The sequence below is a fragment of the Otolemur garnettii genome, unplaced genomic scaffold (genome assembly GCF_000181295.1).
Source record: "Otolemur garnettii isolate 467f Iridium unplaced genomic scaffold, OtoGar3 scaffold00069, whole genome shotgun sequence".
NCBI classification, from domain to species: Eukaryota; Metazoa; Chordata; class Mammalia; order Primates; family Galagidae; genus Otolemur; species Otolemur garnettii.
This window is the reverse complement of record NW_003852464.1, coordinates 7,265,483-7,286,071: the sequence shown is the minus strand read 5'-3', so window position 1 is coordinate 7,286,071 and position 20,589 is coordinate 7,265,483. Positions and strand designations below refer to the sequence as shown.

At 44.3% G+C, this 20,589-nt stretch overlaps 1 protein-coding gene across 1 annotated transcript in view; it reads left to right on the top strand.

The window, feature by feature from the left end:
• SEL1L3 (SEL1L family member 3) overlaps positions 1-19,418 on the top strand; it is a 104,965-nt gene extending 85,547 nt beyond the window's left edge. The window contains exons 18-24 of the mRNA XM_023515335.1: positions 970-1,060; positions 1,192-1,276; positions 2,730-2,839; positions 7,946-8,073; positions 8,668-8,770; positions 8,850-8,922; positions 18,318-19,418. Coding sequence (XP_023371103.1) covers positions 970-1,060; positions 1,192-1,276; positions 2,730-2,839; positions 7,946-8,073; positions 8,668-8,770; positions 8,850-8,922; positions 18,318-18,454 — 727 coding nt within the window. The 3' untranslated portion in view covers positions 18,455-19,418. The remainder of the gene's footprint in view (positions 1-969; positions 1,061-1,191; positions 1,277-2,729; positions 2,840-7,945; positions 8,074-8,667; positions 8,771-8,849; positions 8,923-18,317) is intronic.
• Positions 19,419-20,589: the final 1,171 nt, after the last annotated feature.

The window sequence follows — 20,589 nt, the reverse complement described above, 5'->3', positions numbered from 1 at the left end:
GTCCCAACATGGGGTTTCTGAGAACAACCCTGAGTCTTCACACCATTTTTAATGGCTGCCTCTGAAAGTGGCTGTACCCTGGGTTAACTGAACTAGTCACTGGTTTTCAGATATTTAAGTTATTTCTAGCTTTTTCTGTTCGTGGAAACAGCTCGACCATGAACTTCACGGCAATGGAATATTTGTGCATGTCTCTGAGTATTTCATTCAAATAAACACCACCCGCGGTGGTGTCCCTGCAGGGCAAATGGGCATTTTGCAGACTTCCCCTTCCCACCCTCCAGAACCATTGCATTAACCAATCCTCCAAGTGGCAGTGGTTGTAAGAACGCGTCCATTTCCCCAAGCCCTCGCCATTGTTCCATACATGAATCTTGGGCCACTCTCCCAAGAGATGAAAAGTGGCCACTCATTATTTTTCAATTATTGTATTATTAGCCATGTCAAATGTTTATTTTTTTCATTATGTCTTTTGGCCATTGGTCAAGCCCCTTGTAAACTCCCTCTCCGTTGCCAAACCACTGATGCATGATGAAAGCTCAGCTTTAATTAAGCTTGTTCAGAATCCTAAGCCCTATAAAGCCTTTCACAAAACAGAGGACTTGAAGCACATGGGTTTTTCTTAATACCATTTATCTCCTGCCAGCGAGGATGCGAGAAGGGTTCAAGGACTGGGGACTAAGAGGCAACTCCCCAGCCAGAAGCCAACATGCGGCTCGGCCAGTAGAGGTAGCTGTTGCACCAACTAGCTCCCCGGCCTTATCTGCGAGTTCAGCCTTTAAGATAGAAAATAAATCAGTGCATGCAGTATTTTTAACAGTATTTATTTAAAAAAAAAAACAACTCATGATTTTGTGGTTTTTTAAAAAACTGCTTATTTTGTGCCCTCTTATGTTTGAATCTAAAGCTCTCTGTGAATATTAGTTAAGAGCCACTATATGAAATTTATTATTAATCGTCTATTTTTAGGCATGAAGCTTTGCTGTATTATGTTTTAGCAGCAGAAACTGGAATTGAAGTGTCACAGACAAATTTAGCACACATCTGCGAGGAGAGGCCAGTGAGTATGTGTATTCTTCTCAGAATAGAAGCTCTGAGGTTGAGGATGATGAATTGGGTTTTATGGAGGCAAAAACTGGTCATTTGGCCGAAATATTAATGAATTAACTTTTTCTCCCCTTTATCTCTTAGGACCTGGCCAGGAGATACTTGGGGGTTAATTGTGTTTGGAGATACTATAATTTCTCTGTTTTTCAAATCGATGCTCCTTCATTTGGTATGTATAGAAAAGCGGGTGTAAGATTGAAGCCTTAGCAAATTTTAGTCTCAAGTAACAGGGAATATGTAACAGCTTCATGTGAAGCGTGATATTTCTGAACAATCAGGAAAGAAAGCAAAAAAATCTCTGCTATTAAGATCATGGCCAGGCCGGGTGCGGGGTCTCATGCTTGTTGTAATCCTAGCCCTCTGGGAGGCCAAGGCGGGTGGATTGCCTAAGGTCAGGAGTTCGAGACCAGCCTGAGCAAGAGTGAGACCCTCGTCTCTGCTAAAATTAGAAAAAAAAATAGCCAGCTGTTGTGGTGAGCACCTGTAGTCCCAGCTGCTCAGGAGGCTGAGGCAAGAGGTGAGCCCCAGACATTGAGAATATGATGAGCTATGATGCCATGGCACTCGAGCCTGGACAACAGAGTGAGTCTCTCTCTCAAAAAAATAAGAATAATATAAAGGTCATGGCTAAACTCTGCCCTCAGCCTCCTCCTACCCACCCCCATTACCCACTGCCCTGTTGTATGCTTGGACCCATCATTTCTTCTGAGTCGATGAGAATTCAAAAGAGAAGGCAATGATGGAGGGATTCCAGGGGCCAGCCATTCACCTTTTGCTCTCGGATATATTCTGGGGTTCCTCTGCTGTACGTGGTATGAGGCTACCTCCATGAACTATAGTTCCTCAATCCCCATGCCCCACTAGCTTTTGATTAGTGTCAGCCAACGGGAGCCATTGGCAGGAGATTGCTGGTCCAGAGGGGAAGCCCCGGCGTTCTCTTTTCTCTGCTTTGAGCTCGGTCTCTGGTGGTGGCTGCATTTCCACAGTTGCAGCCCCTGCCCAGCGACTCCACCCACTTTGGCCCCGGCTCCCACTGGGCTCTGGAATCTGGTAACAGCACAGCCGCCCTCTGGTCGCCCAGCCCTAGGGGCGGTAGTGGCTTCTTCTTACAGATCTCTGTGTTGCTTGCTTTCCAGTAGCTCTCTTAGTTCTTCTCGCACCCTGGTCACTGCGTCCTCGTGGTAAAATTCCTTTTTTGAACTACCTAAAGTAGAGTCTTCTTTTTCTGATTGGACATCGAGTGATACGTGCACTCTTAAGCCCAGGTTCTTTTCCTCAGAGGAAAAATAAAGTACATGGCTCAAATGAAGTAAAAAGATGCCGGTAAGAGACATTGAACTTGGTGGCAAGATTTCAGTGGTGAAATACAGTGCCTACGACACCCGTGGCTGGTCGGGCCAGAGGCTGCGGACTGGGTCTCATGGCTGTTCAGGAGAATTACATGACAGGATGAGAAATAGGGGTGGTAGGGGGTACCTCCCCCCCTTCTTGACATGCCAAGGAAATAAAGATGTTTGGCTTTCAGATTCTAATAGGAAAAACTCTCAGTCACCTGAGTGGGCCAAGAATTTAACTTGTCAGTCTGAAATAAAACCCCTTGTTCTGTGCTCTGTGTCCTGCAGCGTATTTGAAAATGGGAGACCTCTACTACTACGGCCATCAAAACCGGTCACAAGACCTGGAGTTGTCTGTGCAGATGTACGCCCAGGCAGCCCTGGATGGAGACTCCCAGGTAAACTTTAGCAAGCCGGCACTTGGGGATGCCATTTGTGAGCCTGCAAGGCCTAGGGTCCCAGTGATTCTTTTCACCTGCACACACCACAGCCTACAAAGCATTGTTCATCCATTCCGTACACTCTACACAACAATTTCTGTGAGTTCGCCAGCCATAATGTGAGTGTTGAAAACCCCCTATGTCCTCATACCATTCTCATCCAATCCTTTCAGGGGGGTGGAGACTATTCCATCCATTTCTTAGTCAAAGATACCACAAGATCATAAATTATTCAAGGCCAAATAATCAATAGTAAGCAAAGCCATCAGAGCCTACATCCAGGTCTTTGGCCAAATAATCAACAGTAAGCAAAGCCATCAGAGCCTACATCCAGGTCTTTGGCCAAATAATTGTAAGCAAAGCCATCAGAGCCTACATCCAGGTCTTTGGCCAAATAATTGTAAGCAAAGCCATCAGAGCCTACATCCAGGTCTTTGGCTCCTAACCTAAGCATGTGTCTACCAGATTCTATCAGACTAACTCACCAGGTAGAAACTTCAGCAATTAGAATGATGTCCACAATAGGAAGTGGTTTGTTTATACTGCTCGATCTGTGTTTTCAACCTTTTTTATCTCACGGCACACTGGAACCTATAGTTAAACTTCTGTGGCACACTTAAATTATGTTGATCCAAAATAACAGTGAAAAAAAAAAAGTACTTAGTGTGCTTTGAACTTCCTTCCAAAATAATTTAATTAATGATCTTTAAAAATGTTTGCAGCACACCAGTGTGCCGTGGCATATCGGTTGAAAATGACTGAAGGCTAACACCTAGGTCAGTGACAGTTTTTCTCTCAATGAATTTTCTATGAAGCTTATTTTGAAATAATTTTAGATCTGCAGGAAAGTTGCAAAAAGAGTTAAGAGAGTTCGTATAAACCCTTCACTCAGCTTTCCCTAACTTTCACATCTTTTATAACCACAACACCATTTGTCAAAGTAAGAAATTAATGTTGGGGCGGTATTATTAACTACACTTCAGACGTTATGTGGATTTCCTCAGTTTTCCCACTGATGTCCTTGTTCTGTTCCAGGATCCAAATCAGGGTCCCACGTTATGTTGAGTTGCCATATTTCTTTTCAGTCTTCTCCAATCTATGACAGTTTCTTGGTCTTGCCCTGTCTTTAGGACCCTCCATACTTTCAAGTGTCTGTTGGGTAGTTCATAGACTGTCCCTTGATTTGGGTCTATCTTCTGTTTTCTCATGAATAGATTGAAGTTATGCATTTGGGCAAGAATGCTACAGAAATTCTACCAAAAAATACACCAAAAAACCAAAACAGAATGCTCCAGAAGTGGTATGTCCTCAGGATATTGTATCAGGCAGGGGTGTCTTAGGACACTGTGTCTTATTACTGGTGAGACCAGGCTGAATCACTTGGTTAGGGTGGTTTCTCCACCGTAAAGTCAGTAGTTTTCCCTTTCTGATTCATAAATACTTCAGGGAGAGAGTTTCAGACTACGCAAATACCTTGTTTCTCAAACTTTTGGCCACAAATTTTGATAGATCTTGCCTGCAGCAGTTATCACCGTGATGTTCTAATGATGATTCCCTATTTCTCACACTCTTTCTACATTTGATAACTGAAGTTCTAGTGTGAGGCTCTCAGGGTTATTTTCATGGTAGAAGTCAGGATCATTGTTACAACCTTATACAACAGGCTGCTGGTGCCATGCTTTAGAATCTGAACACTGAGCAAAAGCTGGAAACCCATCCCCACCTGAGTGTGGGGAGGTCTTGGGCAGAGTGTTCACACGCCTGGTTCATTGCGTGCTGCTCTCACTTCACAGCTTCGTGCATGGCGAAAGCTGAATGTCCGAGTACTCATCTCTCCACCGGGGTGATAATGGCACCTCCCTCCTAGGTCGTGAGGATCAAATGAGACATTCAGTGTACAGCTCTGAGCCCAGTGCCAAGCACACTCAATGAACATGACCTATTCTATTATTATATCTTCCGGAATGAAGTAGGAGTTGCTCCTGAAAGGATTTCCTGTAGAAACAAACTCCCTTCAGTGGTATCTCCTGTCATTTGAAATTAGGCTTGGATAATCTTATTTTCCGTGTTGATTTTTATATTTTAGGAAGACAGTGTTACAAGCACAATAAAGAATGCTTTGTTTTTCTTTTTGTGTAGACATGAGGGTCTCTTATGTTGCCTAGGCTGGTACAATAAAGGATAATTCTTAAAAAAAAATCAAAGAATGCACCCACAGTTCCATGCTGGGGGGCTTTTTCCTGCTGTGCCCTTGTATTCTCTTGTAGTCTCCGCCTACAGACAGATGTATTAATACGATCTATATTGCACCTGCCACTTTTTTTTTTTTTTTTTTTTTTTTTTGGCCGGGGCTGGGTTTGAACCCACCACCTCCGGTATATGGGGCTGGTGCCCTACTCCTTTGAGCCACAGGCACCGCCCATTGCCTTTTAATATCTGTCTTATTCCTTGTAGGACTGCATGCATGTTATCACATAATCTCTTAGTTATTACCCCAGTAGTTGCCCCATATTCTCTTGAGTGAATGGACTGTAATATCTTGCATTTTACCTTATTAGTGGATACTTATTCTTTTGTTTGTTAACTCATTCATTGATCTGACACTTATTTATCTAAGCCTACTGTGTCCTAGTGCTTTCGTGGTGGGAACACAAGATAAAAAGGACAGGTAAGACTCTTGCCTTCATGGTGCTGATGGCCTACTAAGGAAGACTTCGAGGTTGTCTGCTTTGGGGTTGTGGTTATAGCTAGCGCTAGGATGAATTCTTCCTACTTCCTTTTTTTTTTCCTCGTTTGAATACTTGGAATCTGAGAAATGGTGTTACTGAATCAAATGGTCTGCTAAATGGTTTTATGACTAGAAGATAACATTTTGTGATTCGCTGGCTGAAAGGGTTTCCCAATTAGTCCCTCGTAAGCAGTGGTTAAGTAGAGGAAGATGATTGAAATCTTGTCAGCACGGAGTGTTGTACGATGTAACTTTGCTAATTGAATAATGAGAAATTGATACATCCTTATGGTTTTCATTTGTGTTTCTTTAATTGTTAGTGAGGATGAACACTTACATAGACTTGTTTGTAATAAGTGACTTGATATTTCTCATGTGAATGCGCTATTTTTATTCTTGGCCAGTTTATCTACTGGCGTTTTGATACTTTTCAAAATTCAAATGATAATTAGTTCTTTATATATTTGCCTAATGAACCTTAAGCTAGTACATGGCATGCAAATAGTCCCTTGATCTATTTTCCCACTTATTTCAATCTTGTTATTATTCTATTGATCAGAGACTTTAAAATTTTACAAAGTCATTTTTTTCTTTTCTTCTAATGATCTCAGATCTTAAGAGTGTCTTCCTTTCAAAGAGTGAAGAAGTATTCCCGTTTCTACTGTTGTGTGTTTGCACATCTTAAAGAGACTTACCACTTTTATCTATTTAGAGGTTATTTGGCACCGTGATAGAGGAGGATAAGATCTGACACGTTGGATCCTGTCTGTTTAAGTTCTGCCAGCTGTGTGACCTTGGGCAAGTTCCTTAACTTCTCTGTGCCTCAGTTTCCTTATTTATAAAATAGGGAGGATAATAGTACCTATGTCAATTTATTTATTTATTTATTATTATTATTTTATTTTTACATATACACATGATTATTGGGTTTCCACTTTTTGCCTTCACAGAATTAAAAAGGCTTAAAATTTAGCAACACTAACAATGTTTAAGATAAGGACTAGAAACAAAAACCTCGTAAAGAATGCCTGAAGATAAATACATTCAGAAAAGAAATCAGACGATGGCTGTAACGAAGTATTAAGCAATAATAATAATAGTAATGCAAAGAAAGTAACATTCACATTGTCAAATAAGAGTATGAGTATTGCAGAATGCTTTGACTCTGAGGTTCAGTATAGACTCATCAATTAACTTCTTATTTTTTTTCCAAAGTCTCAGAAAACAGGCAACTAATATTTATAAATAAAAAGTACCTATGTCAATTTATAATAAAGAGGAAGGAGTAAATGAATATGTATAAAAACAGAACACTGCTTTGCATAGAGCAAGCACTCCAAGGATTGTGACTGCTAGTGTTTTTAGCACGATCACTGCATAGAACAGCTGTGAGAATCCCGGAGTGCCTAACCTGGTGGCTGGTGATTTTTACTTCGATTGTTGACAGTGGTGACTGAAAGGCAAGGTCAGAAGGAGGCTATAAGCCATTGACCCATGATCATGAATTCTTTGAAGGGCAGCAGTTCCGTTTAGTTTGTAAAGCCCTGATGGTAAGTGCCACGTTGGTCTTGTTTGTTTCTTAGTCTGTGGACTAAGGACCGATCTCCGGGTTGACTTGTTTGGCTCGTGATGGAGACTGCATTTCCTCCAGGTGGTGTAATACTATCCACCCTGTAGTAACGATTGGATCCTTTAACTGTATTATTTTATTGGATCCGTGTAGTCCTGTGCCACCTCTGAGGGTCAAGGTCAAGATGCTGGTGGCAGAGGTGGGAAAACATATCACAGTGGAGGTCTGGGTCAAGAGGAATTGTGAGTACGGGTTTCTCACCTAAGAGCTGAGACAAATGCCCGTACGTTATTCCGTATGTGAAGGGGAGACAGTCTACCTTTTGATGACAATCATGGAACACACTCACAGCCACAAGAGCATCTGGCAGATTTCTAAGTGTGTGATGGCAACCTAGGGCATCGTCTGTAAGTGATGGACATTGCGTTCGACTCGGTATTCTGGTTTTGTTGATGATACAAGGGCACGTTTTCCAGCAAGTTCTGTTTTGAGAGAGTGAGCAGGAAAGGACAGATCTTCCGGTTGACTGACTTCGGAGCAGATGGGACACAGCATCCTCTGAAAGCCTCCTGGTTCTCCTGCAAATCAATTTCTCAGATGCATATATTTAGAGAAACAATTCATCAATGAAGATGACAAAACCATCTGGCTCTAGAGATTGGAAAAAAAAAATTTAGAGGTTGTAAAAGTTTACATTCTGAGGAAGGGTGTGTGTCTGGGTTTTATTACAAGGAGTTGATGGGTTTGGTTTGTGGCTTGTTTTTAGGGATTTTTTAACCTGGCCCTGCTAATTGAAGAAGGTGCTATCATCCCACACCATATTTTGGATTTCTTAGAAATTGATTCAACTCTCCATTCTAATAACATCTCCATTCTCCGGGAACTCTACGAAAGGTGAGTTCAGAGTCTCTCCAATAGTATAGATGGAATCTGGGGGAACTGGAGCGGGTGGTGTTCATTCACTGTTTGTGAGAGGGAGCTTTACCCTTTTTTTGGTAATGCAATCATTATAAAAAAAAAAAAAAGACCCAGAATTTGCTTGTATTCCAGCATGCTCAGCCATTTCCCCTCTTTTAGTATCTAAGGTTTAAAATATAGAAGGTACTTGACCTAAAGTTCAAGAGCTGACCAAAGATTTCCATGAGAGTGGAAAAAATAAAACGCATGCTTTTCTGAAAGAGGGAGAGATACTCCGTGCCTGGACGGTGGACACATACTCAGACAAATATCTTGTTCTGTTAGGCCCTTTGCCTTGCATTTCTTGACTTTTAATTAAGGATAGACAGGACAGACCTTTTTTTCTGAGATTTCTGCAAGGATCCTAGAATCAGGGCAAACCACGTGGCTATATTTCTTTGTCTCTCCTCTTGAGCGTGCCGGTGTGTCCAAAAGCAAAAGAAGGTGCATTTGAGGATCTGAAAATGCCAGTCTCGGGTGGTGCTGCCAAAGCTGACTGGCATCTCAGGATGCCCTGGGCTTTCTCCGCAGGTGCTGGAGCCACAGCAACGAGGAGTCATTCAGCCCCTGCTCCCTGGCCTGGCTCTACCTTCACCTGCGGCTCGTCTGGGGCGCAGTCCTGCACTCAGCCCTGGTAAGTGTCCAATCCCCAGCCCCGCCCCTTGGTCCCTGCCCCTTGTCAGTCATCTGATGTCTGCTTGCCGTGTTCGCAGATCTACTTTCTGGGAACCTTTCTGCTGTCTGTACTGATCGCCTGGACTGTGCAGTATTTCCAGTCTGTCTCAGGTAAAAAGGCCAAGGCCATATGAAAAAACGGGGATTCTATATCAAAAAAATTTCAATCTCCCTCTTCATGCCCTTGATCCTATTACTTCCTGTCTTTAGGTTGGCAGATCACCGGGTGGAGGCCCCTGGGGGGCAGGGGTCTGTCTTAATCCCTGTCTGGTGGGAAGGCACAAAATTATAATATTTTTCAAAATAAGAATTTTTTTTGGGCTAGGCTCAGTGGCTAATGCCTGAAATCCTAGCACTCTGGGAGGACAGTCAGGTGAATTGCTTAAGACCAGTCTGAGCAAAAGCAAGACTCTTATCTCTACTAAAAAGAGAAAAAAACCTACCTGGGTGTTGTGGCAGGTGCCTATAGTCCCAGCCACTCGAGAGGCTGAGGCAAGAAAATTGTTTGAGGCAAGAGAATTGTTTGAGTTTGAGGTTGCTGTGAGCTATGACACCATGCCACTCTACCCAGGATGACAAAGAGAGACTGTCTCAAAAAAATAAATAAATAAAATAAAATAAGGATTTTCCTTAAAGAGGTTAGGAAACTGAACTTCTCCCACTGAAAATCCATCTTCTATCGAAAGTCTACCTCTGAAGCGCCTGAACCCCCAGCTCGAGAGCCCCCGCAGGGTGACGTCCTCACATTCATTCCAGTCAAACGATCACAGTGGCTACAAATGCCCAGCCACGTGCACTGAGAGGCAGGGACCCAGGAGGAACACAAAGGAGGCCTTTCGTGGAGGGTGGTTTCACTGACCACTATTACTTTTCTGAGTTAGCATAGAAGAGGAGCTCAGGGCCTGGGAGCCCCAGTGGCTTCTAACTGGGCTCAGCGTCCAGGCTTGGCTACTCATCAGCTGTGTGATATGGGGAGAGGTATTTGACCTTCCTGAACAAAATGAGGTTATAACAGTAGCGACTCGCCAAGATTTAAAATGGAAAAAAATGCTAACTAAAAAAAATGCACGTAAGGCACTTACCAAAATGACAACTATAGTTAACTAACTATCAGCTATTAGGTTTATCTGGCATACTAACCCCCCATAAATGTTAGCCATTACCTTAATCTCCCGTACTGGACCATAGGTTGGGTAAGAGGTCGCCATAGTCCGGTCACACTTAGCTCATGCCCACAGATGTCTCTCGGTGGAAAATTAGTCTTCCACCAACTTGGATGGCTACAAAAGGGTGTAATAACTCACAGAGGCAAACGGAGACTTTTACAGATGTACAAGTTAGGACTGGACATGGTATTTAAGCTGTGTTGCAGATAACGACAAATAAGAGTCGTGCATATCACCTTCTCTTCCATGGCAAGCAGGAAGTTACTGTTTGAGGCTGATGCGGAATCATTTCTCTCTGATTTACCTGAGGACATTAACCAGGAAGCATCAAAACCTTCCAGGCTTGATAGCCTGTAGTCTGCGGGTTAATACATTTCCCCTCATGCAAATTCTACCCCGTCCCTAAATTTGTTCCCAGGTAGAGACATTTATTTTGCATCTTGTCAGTGTTTTCCATTTCAAATGATCTTTGTCATTTTTACTCTCTGGAAATATCGTTGTGATTATTACAAATGCAATTCCGTTAGAGGAGCTGAAATTTGTCTTTATGATTTTATGCCAGCTGGTAGCCATGAAAATTCATGGGCGGGTGGAATTGCTTGGATCGGAAGTCATCTGGTCCCTGCCTCCAGGACCCCTATAGCTTCGGGCCCCTGTGTCCCTCCAGTCCTGTGATATCTCCGTCCCTTCCTGCTTCCTGTGGCTCTTTCACAGTTTTCTGTGTCTTCACAAACTCTTCCATTTGCTTCCTCCAGCGCATACGTCCTTCCCCCTCCACCAGCCTGGAGATGGCCATGTCTGGACAGGATCCTAAAAATCCTTTCATTCTTTGGCCCTTTATTTTACAAATGAGGAACTGGAGGCCAGAGAGGTGAAGTAGCCTGCCCAAATAAAGGATGTGGGAGGCCGAGCAAGGTGGCTCACACCTGTAACCCTAGCACTCTGGGAGGCTGAAGTGGGCAGATTGCTTGAGCTCAAGAGTTCAAGACCAGCCTGAGCAAAAGCGAAACCCCGTCTCCACTAAAAACAGAACTAGCTGAGCGTTGTGGCAGGCACCTGTAGTCCCAGCTACTCGGGAGGCTGAGGCAGGAGGATTGCTCAAGTCCAAGAATATGAGGTTGCTGTGAGCTGTGACACCACAGCACTCTACCTAGGGCGACAGAGTGAGACAACGTCTCAAAAAAAAAAAAAGGATGTAGGGTAGCAGAATTTCAAACTTTTTTTTCAGAATCAAAATACTTTAAAACAACAGTTGTCATTTGTCTGAAATTCATTGCCCCTCACCTAAGAAATATTTTATAACGTACTTTTAGTACCGTGAAATGAGATTCGTGATAATTAGCCTACCTACACACATTAAAAAAAAAAAATCAGTGTAGAACCTTCGCAGCAATATAAAAGACAGATAAAAAGGAACTAATTATAGTAAAATAATGTGGATTTCAATATGTAAATTCTAACCTGGTACATCTTAATTCTAATGTGCACATGAATCACTCCAGGATCTTATTAAATGCAGACTCCAGCTCGGGAAGTCTGGGGCAGGGGCTGAGATTCGATATTTCTAGCAAGGCGAAGCCCATGCTGCTGTTATCTAGGCCGTACTTTGACTAGTAAGGGCCCAGTAGTAAAAAGAAAGAAAGAAAAAAACTCTCCACACATTTCAAAGCGTGGTACCCACCTTCCCTGTTAGACCAAGCATGGTGGCTCTTGCCTGTTACCTTAGCACTCTGGGAGGCCTAGGCAGGAGGACCTCTAAAGGCCAAGGCTGTAAGACCAACTGGGCAATGTAGTAAGATCCTGTCTCTACAAAAAAAGTTATAAAATTAACTGGGTGTGATGGTACCTGCCTACCAATACTCTCACCTGCTTAAGAGGCTGAGATAGAAGGACGGCTTGAGCTCAGCAGTTGGAGGCTGCAGTGTGTTATGATCCCCCCACTACATGCACTACAGCCTGGGCGACAGGCTGAGACTTTGTCTTTGAAAAAAAAAAAGAAAAAGAGGCCAAGTGTGGTGCCTCATGCCGGTAATTCTAGCACTCTGGGAGGCCAAGGCCAATGGATCACCTGAGCTGAGGAGTTCAAGACCAGCCTGAGCAATAGGGAGACCCCCATCTCTAAGAATAGCCAGGCGTTGTAGAAATGCCTATAGTCCTAGCTACCAGGAAGGCTGAGGCAAGAGGATCCCCTGAGCCCAAGAATTTGAGGTGACACCACAGCACTCTATCCAGGGCAGCAAAGTAAACCTATCTCAAAAATCAATACATATTTTAAAAAGAAAAAGAAAAAAAAAAGAACTAATGTTAAGAGCTGCACCATATAGTAAACTATTTTTATGTGTTTTTAAAATCCTTGTCATCAATGCAAACTTGTCAACCATCCTGGGGTACGAAGTTACTCTGTCAGCACAGTGGGACAGGTGGCTGATGGGACGACCAACAGACACTCCAGGCCCAGCAGGGGTGGGGAGGGGCTGCTGCAAGGTGTGCTCAGAGGCCCGAGTCTCCCGATGAGCTGGAGTGCAGGGTCCTTCACCCTGCGAAGACAGGGGCAGCTGCTCGTGTACCCGGGAGTTGTGAAGCAGGCGCAGTAAGGAAATGTTTCAGACAGATATGGGGCCACGTGACGGTGTAAAGAGAGGAAGTGGATTTCAGAGTTAGGAGCTTCCCATCAGACGGGTCAGGATTGTTGCCATGAGTTCCGGAGCTTTGTCATTCTGTGATTGGCGCTTTCCCCAGTCCTCTGTTTTTTAAGATGAATGATTTATAGCCCACCCTAGCAACTGAACTGTCTGTCCACTTTGCATTCGGTTTCCAGCCACCTCCACATTCCTCCTGAGTCGATGAGCTCAGGGATGAAGGGCCGACACCTCACGGCATGGCATTTGCCACCTTAACTGTCTTGCATTCCAAAGACTAGCAGTGCTAGTCGGGCTGCTGAGAATTCTGGCCCTGCCACTGGCTATGTGATTTCGGACGAGGGAGGGAGCCTGTCTGTGCCTCAGTTTCCTCTTCTGTAAAATAATAAAAACAACAGTACACCCAGGCCTGTTGGAGCCGAGAAAGCTGAACAAGACAGCACAGTTTAAAGCTTTTACAATGCCACGGGTGTTAGCTGGCAGCTCCCCCATCCGGGTCATTTTACCTGCAATTAATGCTGACATCAGCTAGTGCCTGCACTTAGATAGCTTAATTTTTACTTTAGAAAGCAACGGACTTACTGACCGGAGCTTTGCATGCTTTTCTATGCTGTTAGACTCTCTCTAAAACGCCAAATTATTTTTTAAAGCATCTAACCAGAGTCATTGTCAAATCTATCAAAAGCACCGAGGTAGTGCACAAAACAAATACCATACGGAGCTTGTGTTTCCGTCCCAAGTACAAGGGAACTGGATTTTGACTCCAGCTGTCTTCCACCAGGCCGTTCAGTCACGCTGGAGGCTAAGGAGGTGGTGCAAAGGTCTCGGGTAGCTCTAGGGTTCCTCCACTAGTCACCTGTCTGATAGCAGGACACACATCCCCTGGGTCTACCCTGTCCCTCCACGTCGTCGGCTTTGCAGCTTCCGGGTCACCAGGAGCTCCGACATCTTTGCCCTTGCTGGGCACCATTAGCCTGTCTTCTGCCAAATGTTCTTTCCCCATATGGCTGAAGCAGGCAAGGTAAGGGCCCCGCTGCCGGTACAACACAACCCACAGACAGGCTCAGCCACTTTTCCAAACTCTAAAAAGCTCCTTTCTTGACTGGTGCATCTCAAAAGCACTCTCCCTCTCCCATCTGGGTCAAGGACACCAACATAATTGCCTTAATAGGTCAGACTTCTGGGAAACAAAAGAATCCCAAAGTAAAGTCTGTCTGGAGCCATCTCCACTTCTGCCCTTCCACAAAACTCCCCTGAGACCAAAAAAAAAAAAAAGCATGCATCCTGACCAGCCACCGGAGAAACAGGAGAAAATGCAAATCACCATTTCAAAGGGAGAGTCCGGCCTTACCAGGATTAGGGCTGACTTTATGTCTAAATAGAACAGATGCTACGAAGATCTGCAAAACTCCCCACTTCAAGGTACCTTTTAAGCTAATGCGAGCCTAGTCAATACATTCAGTAACTTAAGCCAGCTCATCCCTTCTGGCTAAGTGGTTAGTTAGCGGTTTTCTGAAAAAGAGAACAAGATGAGCAAGATTAATGAATCCATCGTCTAATCCTTTCGTGTCTTTTGTGTTTTTAGTTAATGAAGTTTCTGCTAAAATGACAGTAAAATGTCACCAAATGGTGCTTAAGAAAAAAGAAGTAACCTCATTATCAGAGAGAGTGAATGCTTAGGCTGTCCTGTGGTCCCGTCTCATTGCCCTTGGCACCTTACTAGTTGGCCCACTTAAAAGAAATGTTTCAGCCAGTATGGTGGCTCCTTCCTATAATTCTAGCACTCTGGGAGGCTGAAGTAGGAGGTTCGCTTAAGGCCAGGAGTTTGAGACCAGCCTGGGCAACATAGCAAGACCCCATCTCTACCAGACAAAAAAGAGACAGGAAAAAAAACACACAAATGTTTCAATGATTGAAACATCAGACTTCTGCTAGGTCCAGAGGTCAGACGAAGTAGGCTGGATCTTATTCACTGTACACCACTTCTGGGGATGGTCTTTTGCACCACATCTTTGCAAACGTTCTGTCATACCAGGATTAACCCAACATTTTCTGGCACATTCTTCTTTCTTTTATGCTCCCATCTGGTCAGTTGCAAGCAGGTGTTTTTCCTACAATGGTCTAGCAAACTTTTTCTGTGAAGGGCCAGATAATAAACGTCTTGGGCTTTGGGGGCCACCTCTGTCACAACTGTTCAACTCTGCCTCCCTAGAAGCCATCATGGTTGGGTTTCTAGTAAAACTCTACTATGGACAGACGATTGGAATTTCATGTATATGTGTGTGTGTTTGTGTACATACATATATCTGTGTGTTTGTGTGTGCGTGCTGTGCTCCAGAAGGACTACTTCAGAATTTCATATATTTTTCACATCATGAAATCTTACTTTTCTTTTGATTTTTGTTCAACCGCGTTAAAATGCGAAACCCATTCCGAGACCGTGAGCCACGCAACAGCAGGCAGTGGTTGCTTTTGGCCCACGGGCTGTAGTTTGGCCCAGCTCTTGCTTATTCTTGCTAATGTACAGAAAATGATCCCCCAGGCAGCAAGTCATCCACAAATCCCTTCTATTTGGCTCCGGAACGTACCGTGTAATTTTTTAAACAGCATGCTTATTTTCCTGGCTACCTTGATTCTAGTCTAGTAATAAAATTAACTTGTATTCCAGGTGAGCAGAGACAGAGAGGCCACTTTAAAATTAGGGTGGGCTGTAGGGGGCTTTTGCAGTGATTGCAAACCCCTGATGGAAGGGGGAGCGTTCTCACATGGATAGTGACAAATTTACGGTGGAAACATCAAGCATTTTTATTAGGCTCCTACCGGAAGATTTAAATGGTAGCAACGCTAATTATGCATTCCTTCTGCATTTACACAGTGGCATTTTTCTTTAATCAGAAAACTGATTGCTGATTTATCTTGTTACCATGGTGATTTAAACATTTCCCCCGAGCTTGAAAATGCATGCCTTAGTAGTTCATTAACTTCCTCAGAGATTCTTGCAGAGATAAATCTTAGGATCAAAGGAGGGGGGGATTTGTACATCTTTTAGTCAAATTTGCTCAATTCACAGATGAGAAAATCAAGGCCCATGCGATTCAGGCATTTTAGAACTGCCGTGTCTGCTGTCCAGTGTCTATCCCCAGGCCACCTGTTAATGGCAGATGAGATTTGCCTAGACCAAATCTCCTGACTGCGGTGAAATGGTTTTTGTACCTCATCACTGGGCCTCCAGTCACAAGATCACCTGCAAGAGTGATGGCTTTGATGACCCTTAGAAATGACACATCATTCTACAATTCCCTCTCCTCCCCCCCACGGCCCTGTTCTTTCAGAACAGTCTCTGAATCTACAACATCTTTTATAGATATTGAAAGGGGGCTCTAAGGAGAACTATGCAGAAAAGCCAAGTATGGGGCCCCATTCCTAAACTTCCTAGAATGGCCCCTTGGGGCTCACTGTAGATGCTTGGAAGCGAAACTCTTGAAGTTTTTATCTAAAAGTGGGATTGTCAGCAGGTGGTGGCATCTTATTAAAGCCTGTACATCTCGGGATGGGCATTTGGGAACCTTTAAAAATGGCCCCACCTCACAAAACAGGGTGAGACCAAAATGTTGCTGAGGTTAAGAATAAAGGCAATCAGTTGTTTGCACAGTATGCCTCCCCACCCGGGGCTAACCATACCTCATACAGTGCTGCAAAGTGTTAGCCCCATTTTATAGATGAAGCAACTATAGCTCAGAGAAGTTAAGGAGCTTGCCCAAGATCACCCAGCTGGTAAACATCAGAGCTGCCTGACTCCTGGTCTTCCTGGCTTCAAAGCTTGTGCTGTTTCCACAGGCTTCTAGGGCCTCAAAGAGAACATGAGGTATCCCAGAAACAAATGCACCAATTCTCAGTCCTGTAACTCATGCACCTGATATTAATAAATCTGAACACATGTTCATGGTAAGCCAGGTCCCTGGTAGTAAGAGCTGACATCTGTTGAGTACATAACGAGTGCCAGACACCGTTCTAAGTATTTTTATTTTTTATTTTTTTGGACAGAGTCTCACTCTTGTCCCAGGCTAGAAGGCCATGGCAGCATAGCTCACAGCAACCTTAACTCTTGGGTTCCAGTGATCCTCCTGCCTCAGCTCCCTGAGTAGCTGGGACTACGGGCACCTGTCACAGTGCCTGGCTAATTTTTCTATTTTTAGTAGAGATGGGATTTTGCACCTGCTCAACCTGGTCTCAACCACCTGGCCTCAATGGATCCTCCTGCCTTGGCCTCCTAGAGTGCTAGGATTACAGGTGTGAGCCACCAGGCCACCTGGCCACAATGGATCCTCCCGCCTTGGCCTCCTAGAGTGCTAGGATTACAGGTGTGAGCCACCAGGCCACCTGGCCCCTAAATACTTTATATTCATTAACTCATTTAACTCTTGTTTTTTTTTTTTTTTTTTTGAGACAGAGTCTCACTTTGTCACCCTTGATAGAGTGCCATAGCATGATAGCTCACATCAACCTCAAACGCTTAGGCTCAAGCGATTCTCTAGTCTCAGCCTCCCGAGTAGCTGGGACTACAGGCACCCACCACAATGCCCAGCTATTTTTTAGAGACAGGGTTTCTCTCTTACTCAGGCTGGTCTTGAACCTGTGAACTCAGGCAATTCATCCACGTTGGCCTCCCAGAGTTCTGGGCTTACAGGTATGAGCCACCGCACTTGGCCTATGACTCATTTCACTCTTCTAACAACTCAAGGAAGTCTAGACATTTTAATTTTCTCCACTTTTGGAGGCAGTAGGAAGACAGGTGACTTGTCCGAGGCCACACAGCAGTTAAAGGGCAGAGCAGGCAGGCTGCAGAGCCTGGGTCTTAAAGAGGACATTCAGTCTCAGTATGTAAAGCTGGGCTTATCAGTATCAGCTCTGATGACACTGGGAACTGGATTGTTCTCAGCTCCAGGAACTGTACTGTCCTGACCCCTGTAGGTGGTTAGCAGCTCCCCTGGCCTCTACCCACTAGATGCCAGTAGCACCCTCTCCCCTGGGATGGTGACAACCAAAAGAAGTCCCCCAACACTGCCAACTATCCCCTAGGAGGCAAAATCACCCCCAATTGAAAACGACATAAAATACAAAGCTATAAGCTTCCCTGAAGTTGATGGTGGTCCAACTTTCTTACTAATGGTAGACTGATACATCATTACACCTGGTAATTCTGTTTTTCAAAACGTATACACACTTATTTAAATAAAATAATTTAAACCAAATTTGGCACATCAGCCAAATGGAATGAAAATAGTAAAAAAAAAAAACCCAACAACAATGCTCCTGCTAGATGGGGATAATTTAAAGCCTGTATTATAGGAATTCCATTGAGACTTTGGGAAGAAAATATATCACTACAGCCCATGAATCATAAATCAGAGGGATTTTTGGTTTAAATTAATATACTTCTCTGGAAGTTATGTTGTAAGTGTAATCTCAGGATATCAGAAGGCTCAGAAATCTTTGCATAGCCATTCTAACCTTTCATTTTAGGGAAAAGTACACCAAAGTCTGGAAAACCTAGATAATGGGTTCAAAGTTGCCTGTCCAGTTGGTGGCAGGGTCGCCAGACTGGAAGCATCTTGTCCCAGCTTGCTAGCATCTAGGCGTAGTTTTGTGGCCCGCGTGCACTGTTTCAGATCCTCAGCACCTATTGTAAATGTCTCTGCAGCCGGCAGTTCTCCAGGACCAGCCCACGCCTCCACAGACCACACCGCTACCACCGCAAGCCCAGCTGTGACTCCAGCTGCAGACATCTCTGCCCGGGACCCACCCACAGTCGCTAATAACCCGGAGCCACGTGGGTGAACTGTGCACTCCAGGTCTCTCCAGATGAGAGAGAAGCCTTTAAACAGCTGGTATGGGAAAGCTGGGGTCAGGGCATCCTTCTGAGAAACACTTTAAATGTCTTGTCAACTGGATGCAAATTTTGCACTTGGTGTCATTTTTTTAAAAATCCAATTATAAAGAAGTACCCAGAGCAGGCAGTGGTTCTACCAAAGGCTACCAAACACAGACTAGGGACGTCTTGATCATGGGATCCGTGGGGAGGTCTCCGGGGTCGCCACAATCTTTTGTTCCTAGCGATTGTGGGTATGAGGATTCTCAGTTTGCCCTGTGGCGTATCTGGATTCTTATAGGCCAAGATAAGAATCCTTTTATTGCAAATAAGAACAGAAAACTGAGACTTCTTTACAAGGTCAATACTATTTGGGTACCTATGTTTGCCTCAGCCCTGTTGCTCAAAGCTGAACTGACAGATTTCTCTTGGATTTCCAAGACCCAGCAGTCAGGAGGCGCCTGGTAATAAATAATTTATGGCTGGAAAGGCAGGGAAGGTGATGGCTTTGTAAATTGGTTTACATTTTTCTCCTTGAATTTTTCTAGGGTCCTAGTGCTTCCAAATCATTTGATGATGTTGGGTGTCTTTTACATTTCCATTGCAATCCACGAAATAACATGTAGAAGATTCTTAGTATTTAAGTGTAGTCGTCTCCATGGATTCCCCATTAGAATAGTCTGAGAGCAGCGGGATATGCAGAGAGCAAGCCTTTTAGCTTGTAGTCTTCCCCCACCCCTTATGCCTGCCTGAGTCTGTGTAGGGGTGTGTGTGTGTGTGTGTGTAGAGAGAGAGAGAGAGGGAGAGCAGAATGTTTGTGTACTATATGCGGCTAAGGTAGTAAATAAATCAGTAATGCAATATTGTGGGTCCAAACTGCTCTTTGCACTACTTTATTTACAGTAGTAAATAAAATTATTTTTATACTGTTGACTACTGAGCAGTGGCTTTCTGTTCGTTTCTGGAGTTTTTATTGCTAGCCTACAAAGTCCTAAGGTCCCTGTTCTCTCTTTGGGGATGCAAAAACACAAGTCCCCTTTCCAGGGGATTATCTCTGGTGACCCATTGATGTTTGTGGACATAAAGGTGGTGGGGCTCTTCTCCAGATGTCCTGAGCTCAGGGTCTGGTCCCCGTGATGTTTGCACACATTGTTTCTCTCCCCTGGAGAGATGGAGCCTACATTGTTTCAGGGCTCTGTGCTGCTCAGAGGCCAGGCTTTATATTAAGTCCAGGTTAAACCTGTGGTTCACCTTCTTTCTCTTGCATGTGCTTCTCTTGTGTTAGCAAAGGTTGTCTTTCCTGTTTGCGAAAGAGCCAGACCATGGAGGCTCACAGTCCTGGATTCTGATTCTGGTCCTGTAACTCACTAGTTCAGTAACCGTGGGTAAGTTAGTAACCCTGTGTGAGTCTCCAATTCCTGTGCTAGAAAATAGGCTGATAAAATCCCACTTCCTGGGCTTCTCAGGAGGCCTAAGTGAGATAATATAGAGCCTGCAGGATGGGGCCTTGAGTGGGCTAGGTTATTGTTATTAGAATGAAAAATCCAAGGAGGCAGAGAGTGGACTCTCTGCTCTGCCTAGATCCACCCTTCAAGGTAAACACACACATTTCCCAGCTACTGGGGACATAGGCTGCTGATAGGTCACAGCTGCACCCCTCCCTGGGAATGGCCCTAAGTGGCAGAGGTCTGCCCAAGGTCATGCCCTTGCAAGAGAAATCGTGGCCTATGGCTTGACATAGGCAGGGTTTCTTGATCTCAGCACTACTGACCTTGGGCTGGATGGTTCTTTGTTGAAGGGGAAGAGTGTCTTGTGCGTTGTAGATGTTTAGCACTATCCCTGACTACCTAGTGGACATCAGTAGTGTGCACTGCCCCCACTTCCAGTATGATGGCCCAAAATGTCTCCAGACAGTGCCAAATATTCCCTTGGGAACAGAATCACACCCCTTCACCTTGAGAGTGACTGATGTAATAAAAATCACTTTCCTCAATTCGGAACAGCCCTGCAGGGCATCTCAGCTCCAAAACTCCTCTTTGGTTACAACCTGATTGCAATCCAACTTCCACTCTGCCCAATTCTACCTTTCTTGTGCTCTTACAGG